The sequence below is a fragment of the Pezoporus flaviventris genome, unplaced genomic scaffold, assembly GCF_033815535.1.
Source record: "Pezoporus flaviventris isolate CSIRO_AGI_PZ_B2104156 unplaced genomic scaffold, CSIRO_AGI_Pfla_v1 ptg000031l, whole genome shotgun sequence".
NCBI classification, from domain to species: Eukaryota; Metazoa; Chordata; class Aves; order Psittaciformes; family Psittacidae; genus Pezoporus; species Pezoporus flaviventris.
The window spans coordinates 670,318-684,425 of record NW_026892579.1 but is presented as its reverse complement, the minus strand read 5'-3'; the positions used below and the strand labels follow the sequence as shown (position 1 = coordinate 684,425).

Below are 14,108 nucleotides of genomic sequence, written 5' to 3'. Positions count from 1 at the left end.
TTAACCTTTAGAAAGAATGCATTGATAACCAAAAGAAGATACTGTCCCATGACAATTAAAAGTCATTTTATCCTGTACAGTCTTGGAACTACGCAATACTTGTAACTTCATATACACAAGGCAGAAGGAAAAAGGCACTCACTTATGCTTTATCTCTGAGTTAGTTTATGAAACTAAGTTTATGTAAGTAAACAAGTCCTTAAACTGCATTAGTTTAGGAACCATTCTTTGTCTCTGCAAAGAAATTACTCCACTCAAAAGCTAGTTTAGCTCTTTCTGCAGGCTTTATTTCTGTGTACCTAACCACCAGTTTAGTGCTTCAATATTTTTGTAATTTTGGTACTAAACATCATAGTTTTCCAACATTCTAATTATGTGGTTATTGATAGTTCATACCTTAAAATAATTTTTTTATAAAGTTTACTTTGAAATAGTTAAAGGCTTTGGTAATGTTTTTAATTGCTCATTTTTGGAGTTTTCTCAAGGTTTTCCATCACTCTACATTCCTTCTCCTGTCTATACTTGACTGTTTTGCTTGGACAACTTCTGTGTGTATAGCACGCAGCACAGTGGAGTCCCAGGCAGGTCCACCATTATGATGCCTAGCAACTAGAGTAATGCCAATAACATTTGCTGATATTTTTCTTCTAGGAATTAATGCTTTCCACCCACAACACTTCTATGAAATATAAAGCTATCAAAACAGACCATGAAAAGGACCTTTTACCTTAAAATGTTGTAAATTTTTCCAAAATACCTCATTTTTCCCTCAGACTGCCCAAATTAGTGGCTCAGGTTGTGGAGGGGTTTACATCATTACTGAATGAGGTAATCCTTTCAGTGCAATCTGATACAAGTGACTTAAGGGAGGGGAGGGAAGGGAGAGGTAACAAACTTGCTTTTCCTCTCTTCTTAGAGGTGACCTTTCAAATGCATGTATAACTTAAGAGAGCTGCTTCATTTCAAAGGCTTGATCAGACTGCTGGTGTATCAGTAAAAATGCCTGCCCTGCTGCATTTTCAAAGAGCTGAGACAAGTGATGTCTTTGATCCAGCCACTCAGCCTACACAGCCTGGGAGACACTGCTGTTCTGTTCAAAGCATGCAACTTGGGAAAGATAACTTGGACTCAAAGTTCAGTTTCAACTTCAGTGTTTCAGGAGGAGCCTTGCCTTCTCTCCATGCATTTCTACAGATCACGAGCTCACCAGAAATAAAGAATATGAGCATTCTTTATTTGTTCTTAGTCGTATACTAGCCAGCGTCCTGCACAACCTCACCAACTTACTCATGTAAGAGCAGCATCATACCCTTTCAAATATTGATCCAAAATAGACTTGGCTGTGGATTTAAGCCTAAATCAGAACTATATGTGAGGACCTCACCGTAGCATTTTAAAGTGAGCAGAAGCGTATTTAGAGGTGATGGGCTCATCACCTTGAGCTAACCTAAATTCTCCAAGATGCTGGTTTGGTTGGCATCTTTCCAGGGTGGTTGTTGTGCAGAAGGATTCCGGAGAAGCCAAAAGATAGTAGCTCTGTAGCTATCAAGTTCCTGTCAATGCCTGAGCGATTTCAGAATGGAAAGAGAAGTAAATGCGAGCTGTGAATGTACAAAATGAGCTGTGCTTGGATTGTTATGGAGGGTGAAGAGGACAGAGAGAAATGCGTGCGGGGAGCTGGCTGAGGAGTGGTAGCTCTTAGCTGGGTTTGTAGGATGAATTTACAAATAAGAATCCTAATAAAGTATCAAAAACCAAACCTACTTTTGGGAGTCTGAGATTGAAATATTTATGGATGATTGGAAAGGGAAAAATAAAATGCCTACTTTGAATTATTCAATGAATTTTGCATTTCAGCTGGAAAACTGCTCATTACTCCCCTAATACTGGTTCTGGGACTGGCATTGGGAGCCATAGCTGTTGTAATAGGTAAGAGCTACATATGTGAACAAGTCTAATTCTGATTTTCTCTATGACATCTCAGTACTTTAATCTCAGAGATTGACACAAGGTACAAATTTTACAGATCATGTTTTAGTATAAAGCACATGACATTTTTTCTAAAAACTTTGTCTTTAGAATCTTTTTTCTTACTTGCATTTTATCCTACTAGCTGTATTATCTTTTTTTCCCCAGTTATTTGGTTTTCTGAACTAAAATCTTTTAACTAGTATAGCTAAACAAGTGAAAAGGCCAGAATAATTTAAACGCAGCCTTGGGCACTCGCTGACTTGGACCCTCCCCTTAATCACCCTAGTGAACCACAATTCTAAGGTCTTGGTCATGTGCATGGTAAGATTTTTGGGGCACTAGGCATAGTCCCCAGAGCCCTCCAGCTTGAAGATTGCAGCAACAACAATAAGGCAGCAAATTGAAATGAATCAAAATCTGATTCAGTGCATAGGCTGCTAAATTGAATTCCATCACAAAAAAAAAGAAAGGTACTGTGAACTCATATAGTATCAAAGCTCTGTTAATGTGGTTGCATTAATGTGGATGTAGTTATTCTAGCTCTTTGCCTGGCTTAGCTGAAGTCTTACACAGAAATTAAAAAAGCCATAACGATAAACGTATAATTTTGTACATGTAATTGCATTTCCACTATTTGTGTTGGCAATAATCTTGTTAATGAGGGATCTAGCTGCTTTACCACTCTTCACCAAACTACTTACTCCATTTAAAATTTGTAATTGTGATGCCTCAGGCCTGGGCACCTTTTATTTTGATACAGTAAAGCCAAAATATACCAGGACAGTTACATTAATAAGATTGCGCATAACCAAACAGCATATAACCCAAATATTACTACAGCTTTTGTGGACTACATATAGCCAAATAAGGAATATTGATATTAATTTCAGTATTTAGGCTAAGAATACACATCTCCTTCCTGTATCAATATTGTGTTGGACTCACTGAAGAGAGATAGCTCTATAAAGATACAGATAGATAGGTATCTGTCTTAAATATTTATTCTTTTTAGTGGCATTTTATTGCTAAAAGTATATGTAGTAAAAACTTCTTAATGCCGGTAAAGCTTATTTTGTTCAGCAGTCTGGTATAATCTATACTGGGAGAAAAACACTCATTTGCTTATGTTAAAAATTAAGAGGGTTTTGCAGTAATACAATAGCAATAATTGCAATAATACCCAGTGTGCCATTAAAGTCCCAATCTAGGCATGACTGGATAAGATATGATCAAGAACAAAAGACATCAATTATTTATAGGAAAGATTTGGTTTTGAGGTAATTACAGCAATTTTGTTGTTAACACAACTGTTAACGTAATGTCAGCATCATAGCTGACAACCATTTTACACCATTTACAAGGCTGTTGAGCAAAGGAAGGACCCTAGTTACTGTAGTAGCCTTTTGTCATATGTTGTTACTGTAGAGGTGTCTGAAAAGGAAGTCTTTCACCGTTTCAGTCAGCTGATGGCAAGAGAAATGGTGAAGTGCTTCTCATTTGAACTTAAGAGAGTCCCTCTTATGACACTATTTTGCACTTGAGTAAGTCTGATTTATGTATTTATTTTTCCTTTTACAGCTTCCTTTCTCCCAAAAGACTTTTAAGAATAAACAGTTCCTTGCCCAGGCAAGGATAAACATTTGGTATTACTTCACAATAGATGCTTATAAAAATAAATATTATTTAAAGGGGCAAAAAAAGTAAAGCTATAACATGCTGCCTCTATGGCCAATGAAACTGGCTGAAAACTAGTTCAGTTAAATCAGCCTTGGATTTAGATCAAAGAATTCCCAAAGCGCTTTTAAAAGTTTTAAGTTTGTATCTTGCACAAACCAGCATGGTTCAGGAGTTAAATTTGGCAGAGATGGGAGTAGGGTTAGCAGGAGTTTGTTGTAAGCAAAGTGTAACTTGACTCATTACTGAAGAAACTGTTGCAGGCTAGTGTTTCGGTTTGTCCAAATTCTCCTGAGACATGGAAAGTTGCATCTGAATGTGTACATTGAAAGAACACGATGCATGCATAAAGGATTGCATTTAATTATGTTTTTCTTCTTTTCTTGTTTTGGCAGGTTTATTTGTGTTTCCTGTCTATTGCCTTTGTAAAAAGCAGAGGAAAAGGTCACGGACAGGTATGCCCTGGTAAGGATGGACCTTACTCAACTGAGCTGGTCCTTCAAGGGCTATACACGCTTTGTGCAACAGAGCAATACAGTGCTGGTTAACAGCATCAAAACAACAGCCCTGGAAGAACGGGGGATCTCCTGCTGTCTTCCCTCAGATAAAAACACTACTGCAGACCAGAAAGCCTCTTTGTTCTGGTGCACTCCGAACAAGATGAGCCCCCTGACTGCTGCTTTTTAAATGTTTTGGGGTTTGGGTTTGTTTTTTTTTTTGTTTTGTTTTTTTGTTTGTTTGTTTGGTTTTTTTGTGTGTGTTTTTTGTTTTTTTTTTTTATTATTACTTTGGAGGGTTTTTTTTGAGCCTAAGTTTCTGAACTAGACAATCAAAGTCTCTCTTGTAGCCACAACTTCTACCGATTTGGCCTGTGAAGAAAGCGTTTAACTGCTAACATGTGCTCCATTTAACTTCAGTGTCAGCCTTTAAGGGGGAAATGCTTAGAAGTGTTTGGACTCTTACTGTATACTGAGCATACTACTTTTGGTATTAAAAACTACTTCTGTAAATAACTTCCATCACACAGCATTCTGTTCAGCATACCAAAACCCCATCACATGCCAGAGCACAACAGCTGGTTTATCTTCCAAGTCCTAGGCAATAGTGTAGATTGCCACCGCCAAACTGCAGTGCCTCACAGCAAAATAATCCTTAGTATTGAAGGTCCATTATACTTACAAATATACTGATTGGGTTCAAGTCAGTGTTTATGGCAGTCTTAATATTGACTGGGGGGTGTGTGACAGATTTGTTAGAAGAGTATTGCATTCTGAAATCCTTCCAGTACAGAACAAAATTTGAGGGATTTAGATAAGAGGAAGTGTCGCTGGCCTGTTCTGTCCCAGATATCCCTGAAACATGTTTGCAGGGAAGCTGGAAACCTGCTCTTCTATTCTGACTTGGCATATAGTACACATGCTGCACACTAGTTGTGTGAAGATTGACGGTGAAACTTTATAACCTAAATAGCATGTTTTGTTTGTTTAAGTAGGCTACATAAGTCTTAGAGTATCCTTTGATGTCTCATGAGGAAAATCTGTGAATTTTGGGTAAGGGGAGTGGTCATTCATTCTGAGGAGACCATTTTGTCCTTATTCTCTGCTTCCAGTGTTTCTCTTCCTGGCACGTTACAGATCTGAAGAGAATAGTTATCCTTGCTCTTTTTTCCTAACTTCAGAGTGCTGCTGTTTGCTGCCAGACCTCTTTCTCAGTGCGAAACCACAAGAGCAATGTAATCCAACGTTAGGACTCGTCTACTGAGATTTTTTTCACTTTTGGTTAAAATCCAAATTTATCATACAAATATAATTTAAAAATAGAAGATAAATTTATGTAAGCAGAACACTGAAACAATAAAGGAAGTATCTACTTTAAAAATACAAGCTGGTCTTAAAGAAGATTGGATCTGTACTGTGAAGGTACTTTTTTTTCAGTGTGTGTGTTTGAAGTTACACGTGTATATAAATAGTGAGAGGGGGAAGCAGGGAGATGTCAGTGTCCTAAAGAATTTACAGACTTCAGAACCTGGGTCTGCAAATAGCGTATCATTTGAGAGGATGTACTTTGCACCACTTTCTTTGAAAACTGTTATTAAATCTGAATTTAGTTGTAATTTTTAAGCAAATGGTATTCTGCCCGCCAACATAATACTGTTACAAGATACTCACTTTGACTTCAAAGCCTCAGTGGAAGAAACCAATGTATCTTGTTTACCTGGAAACACAAATATCAGCTTACCGTAGCTGGCTAGTATGCTTGTTTTCTGTCAGCTTCTGGTTTTGTTTTCTTGGGGTTTTTTTCTTGTTGAAACAGTGCATGCAAGCACAGTCAACAAGTACTTAATATTTCCTTTTGAATTTAAGGGCATGTTGACTCTGTTGTCCTAACGGTAGAAGTAGTATCTTTTTAAAATGTGCAAATTAAGCGGGAAAGCAATGACATTTAGAAGTAAAGTTCAAAGCATATTGTCAATGCATATCTACTCATTAATTAGATTTCTTCTTCTGTGACATGTCAGTTTTTCTGTTTGTGTTCTGTCTGAGGTTGGAAGCTGCCTTAAAAGTCTTGGTTTGAGTGTGTTTTCTGAGGCTATACATATCAGTTGTCTTTGGCTTACTCAGGGATTTTTAATCCTCTCTTTAAATGTCAAATAATGAAGATATTTTTGTATTATTTAGAAAAACCTTCAAACCTCAGAGTGAGATATATATAGACAGATTTGGGTTTGCAATGCAGTATGTAATACGGTGTCAAACTATTCCACATGAGAATACTTTCGTACTTGAGATTATCTGTAATTAACTGTACAGTGGGTTAATTTCTTTTCTTTTCTTGGTTCTTTATAAATATGTGAGATATTCTTACAGTTTTTATAGCTGTTTTCGCTCGCTTTGTTTGCCATTTTCAGTTTCTGATGGGACTTCAGAAAGATTTGAAATTAAGATGTGAGAATAAAGTGCATTAAAGGGAACATATTAGATCTGCACTTATTTATATTCAGAAAGCATGTCATTGTGGGGGGAGGAAAGGAACACTCATCTCTGCTCCTACATTATCATTTCATCTAGGCCATTTTTATTTTATCCATACAGATTAAATCAAAGGGAAATGGTTCGTCATTTTTTACACGTAGCAAAAAGAGGCATCTTTGACCTTGAAAGACGAGAGAGTCTAATCTTCCTCTGTCAGTAGAAAAAATAATAGGAATGACAATAATACTTGCTTTTGCTTTTCTGTAGAATAGGAAAGTATTTCAAGAGGCAGTCAGAGTAGGAATATGGAAGTCTTTTTCCATTCCTATTAAAATATTCCCACTTGAATAGTACATAAATACAATTTTCCATTAAGTAACAAAAGCAACTGAAATAGTAGTTTAATACAAAACTTCATTCAATAAAATGCTAGCTTTTTCTCATATCCTGTATCAAATCCTACATGCATCAAAGGCATGTCATTTGTTTTACAAGAATTAAGTTATCAGTTTGAAAGAAATGGAATTAATTTAATTGAAAGGAAATTCAAGAACATTTTTATTATGTAAGTGTGTTTGGGGTTTTTTGTAACTGTCCTCTAAAGAAACCATCAGACTGTCCTACTCCATCTTTATTAGCAGAAAACTTCATCAGACAGCTGAAATAACCTGCGAAGGCAGATTTCACACTACTGTATGCTGATCATCACTCATCATCAGGTTTGCTTTCATCACGTTTAATATTTAAGATTGTTTATCCTTATGCAAAGTTGTTGCTCACTGATATCTGTATTTGAACTAGGAAATGCTTAAATCCATTCTACCTAGCATTCTGTTTCAAGCTTGCCTGGAAATGGCTCTACCCATGCTCTTGAGTCTCCTTTCATGCATGCGGTTGGAGCTGGTGCCCTCCTTGCAGCACCATGCAATGTGTGTTCTGTCCTGCCTGTGCAGGAGGGGACTGCTTTCCCTTTCGTCACTAATAGTAATTGGTTGTATTTAACTAATTGGGTCAGATTTCAGGGCTGCTCAGCCATGTCAGTAGCAGGGTGATTCTGACTGCTGTGGCATCTTGGAGCATAGTTAGGTATATTTGCAGAGCTTATCCAGGAGCTTGTGACTGGAAAATAATTGTGCTTTTCCTCATGTCAGCCTATTAGACCGTGAGAATACAAGCGAGAGGCAGAAGTGCAGTTCTGAGTAGCCTTATGCTGTATCTGACCCATCTGTTTTAGATCCATGCGAAACAGTCTTCATTTCTCACCACCTCTGTAATAAACAACATATTAATATTTTTCAAATGTTAATTAAACACAGTCACTTTGAGTGATCCATTATCTTCCTTTGGGGCAGTGCAAATGTGTAAGTAAGATTTTGTATTGCTTTAGTGTTAGTGATGCTGACTTTGTAACTCTTCCTGGTATGTTAGATGCTTTTTCATTTACATCTGTTTATTGGTTCTGAAAGTTTGATCAGTGTGAAGTTTTACTTTATTAAAAATATTAATTTGCAGGGACTATTGCCAATTAAACAAGAAAGTGTTTGGGATCACCATCTGGTATTCCTTTTAGCCATGGGGCTTTCTGCTCTTCCAAAGACTGCCATAGCTTGTGTGATGTGTAGGTAGGGCAGTAATTCTGTTAGAGCATACAAATTCTCCAGTGATTGAATGGTTTCTCTTGCCAGTTAAATATGAGAAATTGTGTAATATTCAATGGCCAAATAGTTTGCCATGCGGACTCTTTAATTATTATTATTTGGTTGTGGTGGTTTGTTTCTTGAGCAAACTTGGTATCATTTATAATTCTTGGGATGATTGTTGTGTAGGTCTGAGCTGTGGATGAGAACCATGGATTTATTTTTATAGTTTATATTAGAGTTCAGATTTTGCTGATGGAAAGAATCCTACCTGAGGAAGCTGTGGGAGAGAGAATTTCTTGGTTTCTTTTAATTTTGCAGCCTTATAGTTGCCAGCGAGTCAGCTTCGTTCCTGACATCTGTCATAGCCCTGTTTAAACCAGGGAAGCTGTACTCTTCTTTTTTTTTTTTTTTTTTTTTTTATGCTAGTGTGGAGTTTGGTCACAAACACTTCAATAAAAATATCTGGAAATGTGTTGAAGCCGTTGTGCATCAACTTGAAAATCTGGTTTGCTTCTGAGGAAGTGCCAATTACTATGGGGCCGGTCCTCTCACTCGCAGAGTGATGCTGTTTCTAGAGAGGGCAGGGAGTAGTGAAGAATTTCCAAATGAGATTCTTACTAAAGCAGATTGTCAGGGGAAGGAGTACTAGCTTTTAATGTCATAGAGACCTTCTTAATGCTTCAAGTCACTAGTAAAGTTAGAAACAACATCCACAGACAGTGTTAAATAACATACCTGAAAATTCTTTATTCATGTAACAGATACTAACATGGTGCAAGAATTGGAATTATAGCTCTTCAGTAGTTTTGGACTTAACATATAAACTTGAAAAAGAGGGCCCATCCAAAAAGTTACCTTGCTGATATATTTGATGGCTAATTTTGCTACTGTTACACGAAAAAACAGCTGCACCTTGGTTCAACTGCAAGACTAGAAGTATTTTCGCTTGAGTACTACTGAAGCTGTAACACAACACCCCCAAACTTTTTTGTTAATAAAACTAACAAATGCAGCTTATTGCAGTTACATACTGTTGCTTCCTGGCTGGCTCTTCCTTATCTCTCTGTGCATAAGGTCTCAGGGTCTATATGTTCTCTCTCCAGTAAGGAATGGAATGTTCACATTAGGCAATTAATTGCTGATGGTCCTCTTAGGCTGACAGTGAAATACCATGAGGTAGGGAAATCAAAACTGATCTTGGAGTGCATGCTTTGATTTCAAAGATAAAAATGTGTAGTAAGCTTTAATTATGTAATCCTTAGTAAAAATAGATAACATAAATTTTGAAGCATAATTCCAGCTGTTTATAAATACATCTGTTTAAAAAACAGTAATAGAGCAGTAATAATAGCAGTTAGCTTATTAAAAAAAACTCACTGTGCAGAAGAAAATCTTTTGGAGCTTTTTTGGCCAGTCATAACTTAAAAAAAAAACAAACAAAAAACCCCAAACAAAAAAAAAAAACACAAACCAGCCTAGCCTGAAGGGTTTTGAATGGATCAAAGTCAGAACTTTGACTTACTGTGTCAAAAAAAAATTGATGTTTTTAGCATAAACATGGATTTTGCACATACCTGGTGAAACACATGCTGACCCCATTCAGTGTTGAAAACTTGTCATTCTGAAAACAGTATTGTTGAAGTTTTAATCCACTGTCGCTGAGCATGATGTTACTAATACAATGCCACATTTACCTCATTTTTAGAAGGAAAATCTACTTACAGAATCCAGACAAGCTGTTCAGATGTTTTAAACCTGCCCTGTAAAAGTGCTGATGCAGTCAAGAAATATTTCCATGCCTTATGCAAGTTCCGGATAAGCAGATGGATTCAGTATTTAGTCATGGACTATATTTCGCATAAAAAAAAAAGCACTCTTAATAAGACTTCTTCATACCAATTTACATTCTGCTGCTTCATGTCCACAACTTTCAAGGGCAGGAGTAGATCTACATTTCACTGTGTTTACCATCTTGTAATAAAATGTTTACCATATTTCCATTTGTTATACACTTATTTCTAATGCTCTCCTTTTCCTTCCACATTTTGTAATTTGAAACTGACTTGTGAAAATGACTAAAGATGAAATTGGACCTGGAAAATGTGATCTCATAACAAGTTCCAGTAATGCTCTGCTGAGCTATACCAGCAAAAGATTGATTCTGTTGTATTGAAATTACTTGAATGCAAAATGCTGAAATCTGTTTTTCTTCAGGGGTTTTAATTTTGCTTTTTTTTTAAAATGTAATTAAAAGCACAGTCACCTTTGTTACATTACTGTCTGAGTCCAAATAACTTTTTAAGGTATTTGTTAACTCATGTGACTATGGTAGAGATGAGGATAATAGGTGCTGAAAAAAAGGAAACATGATATTTGAGGGGATTGTCCAAGCTGGACTTTATCTTAATTCCATGACAGTTCAATGAGAAATGTTCCTCTGCCCCCATTCCTTTTATATATTTTATGGTGAAGTATTCCTTTAGAATCTGGTTAATTTGAATAGCAGGAGATGAGGGTAGTGAGGTGATAGATTACATCCTTTTTAGTGTACAGACTTCTGGCACAATTAGAGTGCTGGCCAAAACACTGTAGATTCATTAAGAAAGCAATTTCTAACTCCACATTTGGGCTATATACACACTAGATGCATCAGTGATCAGAACTTTCTGTAGTGTGTTTACTTGATGACTAAGAAGTTGTAACTGGAGGTAGGCAATACCCATGTAATTAGTGCTTGAATTCCAGTATTCAGTGTGTTTTCTATAATGAGGAATTTTAAATGTGTGCCTTACTGCTTGAAACAAATGAAAAGTGTTTGCTCCCCTCCATAGAGCAATATGGGAATGCCAGTTCTGTGGACTCTTACCGACAGACCTGTTAAGCCAAAGTAACCAACACTGGTTTGTCCAGAAAGTTGAAAAATATTAGGGTAGAAGTTATCTTTTTATGATTGATAAAAGTAATCCAGCATGCCTGTTTTAACTCTGATGACCTTGATCTCATTTCTGCGTTTTTAACTTGCTGTTCACTCTTCCCTCCACCCCTCCATTTCCTTTCAGCCTTCTGCAGAAATGCATCATACATTGTCAGGATGAGTTTGGTCTTCCAGCATAACTAGCTAGGAATTTTCAACCACTTGAGGAAATGCAACTTTTTGGAGAAGAGAATTCAACTGAAGTTAGATTAGTCCACAACCTGTGGTACGTGTACCTTCAAACTCCAGGGCTTAAATGGGCTCTGTCAGCGCTAATTCATGAAGGTAGAAGCACTGAGAAGCTTGGTGCACGGAGGTGCACTAGGCTGAGACTCAGAGCAGTTAAACAGCATTTCAGTGGTATCCAACTTGAACTAACACATGCTGTTAATTTAAGTTGGTAATTCCTCTGGGGTGGGTATCTGCATGGACTAAACCATCAAACAGTCTTGGTGGAGCAGCTCTGGGATCAATGTGTGGTGGGAGGTGTGGTCTGAAGAAGTAGCATTTGTTTTACTGTCTTCAAGTAGCCTTATAATAGATTCTGTAGGGTATCTTCTAGGATTACTTCCTTTCCCAGAAGACTCTGGAATTTCACCTTTCATGATCTAGATTTTCTAAAGGATCTGTTTCTTTTCTTACTAACATTGCTCCAACTTTTGTCCATGTATTGGAAGTCAGGTGCCAAGAATAAGCTACTTCTCTAAACTTATCTTGAATTATATGAACTTCTGGTAGAAATTATCTTAAAAAAAGGTGTTATAAAACTGTCAGAAGGAAATGGAATTAATAAGGGGGGGGGGGGTAAGAGCAAAACTGGTGCTTAGAAGGTCTATTTCCTGCAGATTCATGATCACAAAATGGTTTTACTATGTTCAGTTTCTTCTGCTAAGAATTTGTGAAGGAAGAAAAGAAGAAAGGGGGGAGAAATGAAGATAAGAAGGGTATCTCTGAACCTTTTCTTCTCCTGAAATTTCAGAACTGTAGGCTTCCTTCCACCCCCACCCCAGTTCTTAAATGGTAATATAACTTGAAGTGTTCTTTATGAAGCATCACACACAAGTGTTTTATCAGGATTCAGCTTGCATATCTGAAGGTTTAGGGAGTTTGATTTAGAGCCATACTGCAATAAAATAATTGAATTATCACTTACAGATACCTTAATAACTTCTAGCTCAGTATTATTTTTAGGCATTAAGTCATTCTATAACCCACTGAATAGGAGGCACCATGTGTCAAAATGCTTTTTCAGTCTTACGAGTTACTATTTATTTTAAAGTTCTTTCCTTTAAATGAACTTTTTCTTGCAACCATCAGGCACACAGCCAAATTGCTGATAAGGATTTTCCATTATCTTTCTTCTGCACTTAGCTGATAACTACATTTTTGTTGCATAGATTTGCAACAGTGGTCTTCATGCTGTAATAACTTGATGAAAATATTTAGTAGTCTTGGGCAATATTTTACAAATAATCCATCTTCAAGTTGGTATTTTAGTTGTATACCAGTAATTACTGTTGAGTGTGCTACCATTGTGTCTGCTTTAGTTTGTGTCAGTGTTTCATATGGATTATTTCTTGCTACCCTCCTCAGAGTGCCTTTTAATTTAGGAGGTCTAGAGATGGTTCACTGAAGTCTTGTGTTCAGTCTAACACAGTAATGTCTGATTTTTAAACTTGTCCTGATGAATGTATAACTGAAATCCTGTTCTTTAAAAAGCTGTAGTAGACACAGGTTGTATATGCACATGTACATGCATGGATAAAAGGGAAGGTGTTCTGCCAATGTTTGTCCTGCTGGACAGGACCTTTTGAAAGTAAGTGAATTTTTTAACAGTTTTATTTTCAAAATGTTACCTCACTAGTATTCAGCAGTAGATACGTCTCTGTACTGCTTCACTTTGCTAAATACAATCACAGTCACGGTAGGCAGTTTAATTTAAAAGACCCTGCGATGAATCTGGTGTCTGTATTCAGAGTTAAGTTCCTAAGTCAAAATTTAGGGTACTTCATTCCCTTTAAAGGCATTCCTTTCACATTGATATCCCACGCCCCTGTTAGCAACAAACTGAAAAAGTGCTTCCCCATGATGAAATGGAAGAATGTAAAGTAGCATTTTAATGCACTCCACCTGTCTTGGAATCAATATTCAGAAATGGGGGGTGTGGGGGTGTGTGGTAGGGAGGTGGATGTAAGGAATTGTGGGAAGATGTATGTTGTAGAGTTTGTTCACTTGCACACAGGGGGTTTTACAATGTCATCTAGTAACGTCTACCTAATAAAGTTTTGAAAAAGAAAAAGAAAACTTGTTTAACTCTTTGTTTAAACAATTGTATGCATGAATGATAGTTGACAAGATCCAAGCAGTCTTGCTTAAATCTGTAATAATTTCTTATGGTTCTCCTATAATGACCTCAGAACCTGTGTGTTCACAAACACTTTATTACAGTCACTTTGGTCTTTAGCTGCTTTAACACTAAAAATGAAACCAGAAGTAAAAAGCCAGTTTACTATGATGAATGTTTTAATGGAAAATACTCCCTGACATGTGGTGTCATTATCTCTGGGCTACTGCTTTCACTTCTAAAAGCATCTTAACACGCAACACAAAATTTTACCTTCTCATGAAATGTTGAAATGTTAAAATATTAGCTTAAGATAACCCAATACAAAATGAAAAAATAAGCTGCAATCCAGTTTTCCAGTTGCGTTGTTTAGGACTACTTCCTATAGCTCCACCTCTTTCAAAGACAGTTTTTAGAGAAAGAAAGCGCTCTGTGGGTATAAACTTGAAATATGTACTCCATTAATAGGACCAGGTGCCCTTTCTTTGGAAAGAAGCTGTTCTCAGTTTCAGCACTTTGTGAATTGACCATAT

General features: G+C 36.8%; 1 protein-coding gene across 2 annotated transcripts in view; it reads left to right on the top strand.

Annotated features, from left to right (window-relative positions):
* RNF217 (ring finger protein 217) overlaps positions 1–8,164 on the top strand; it is a 58,572-nt gene extending 50,408 nt beyond the window's left edge. The window contains exons 5-7 of one of the 2 annotated variants that reach the window (XM_061459997.1): positions 1,858–1,929; positions 4,041–4,110; positions 5,255–8,164. In XM_061459997.1, coding sequence (XP_061315981.1) covers positions 1,858–1,929; positions 4,041–4,110; positions 5,255–5,285 — 173 coding nt within the window. In that variant the 3' untranslated portion in view covers positions 5,286–8,164. Of the gene's footprint in view, positions 1–1,857; positions 1,930–4,040 lie in introns of both variants that reach the window. The other variant, XM_061459998.1, reaches the window with a different exon arrangement.
* Positions 8,165–14,108: the final 5,944 nt, after the last annotated feature.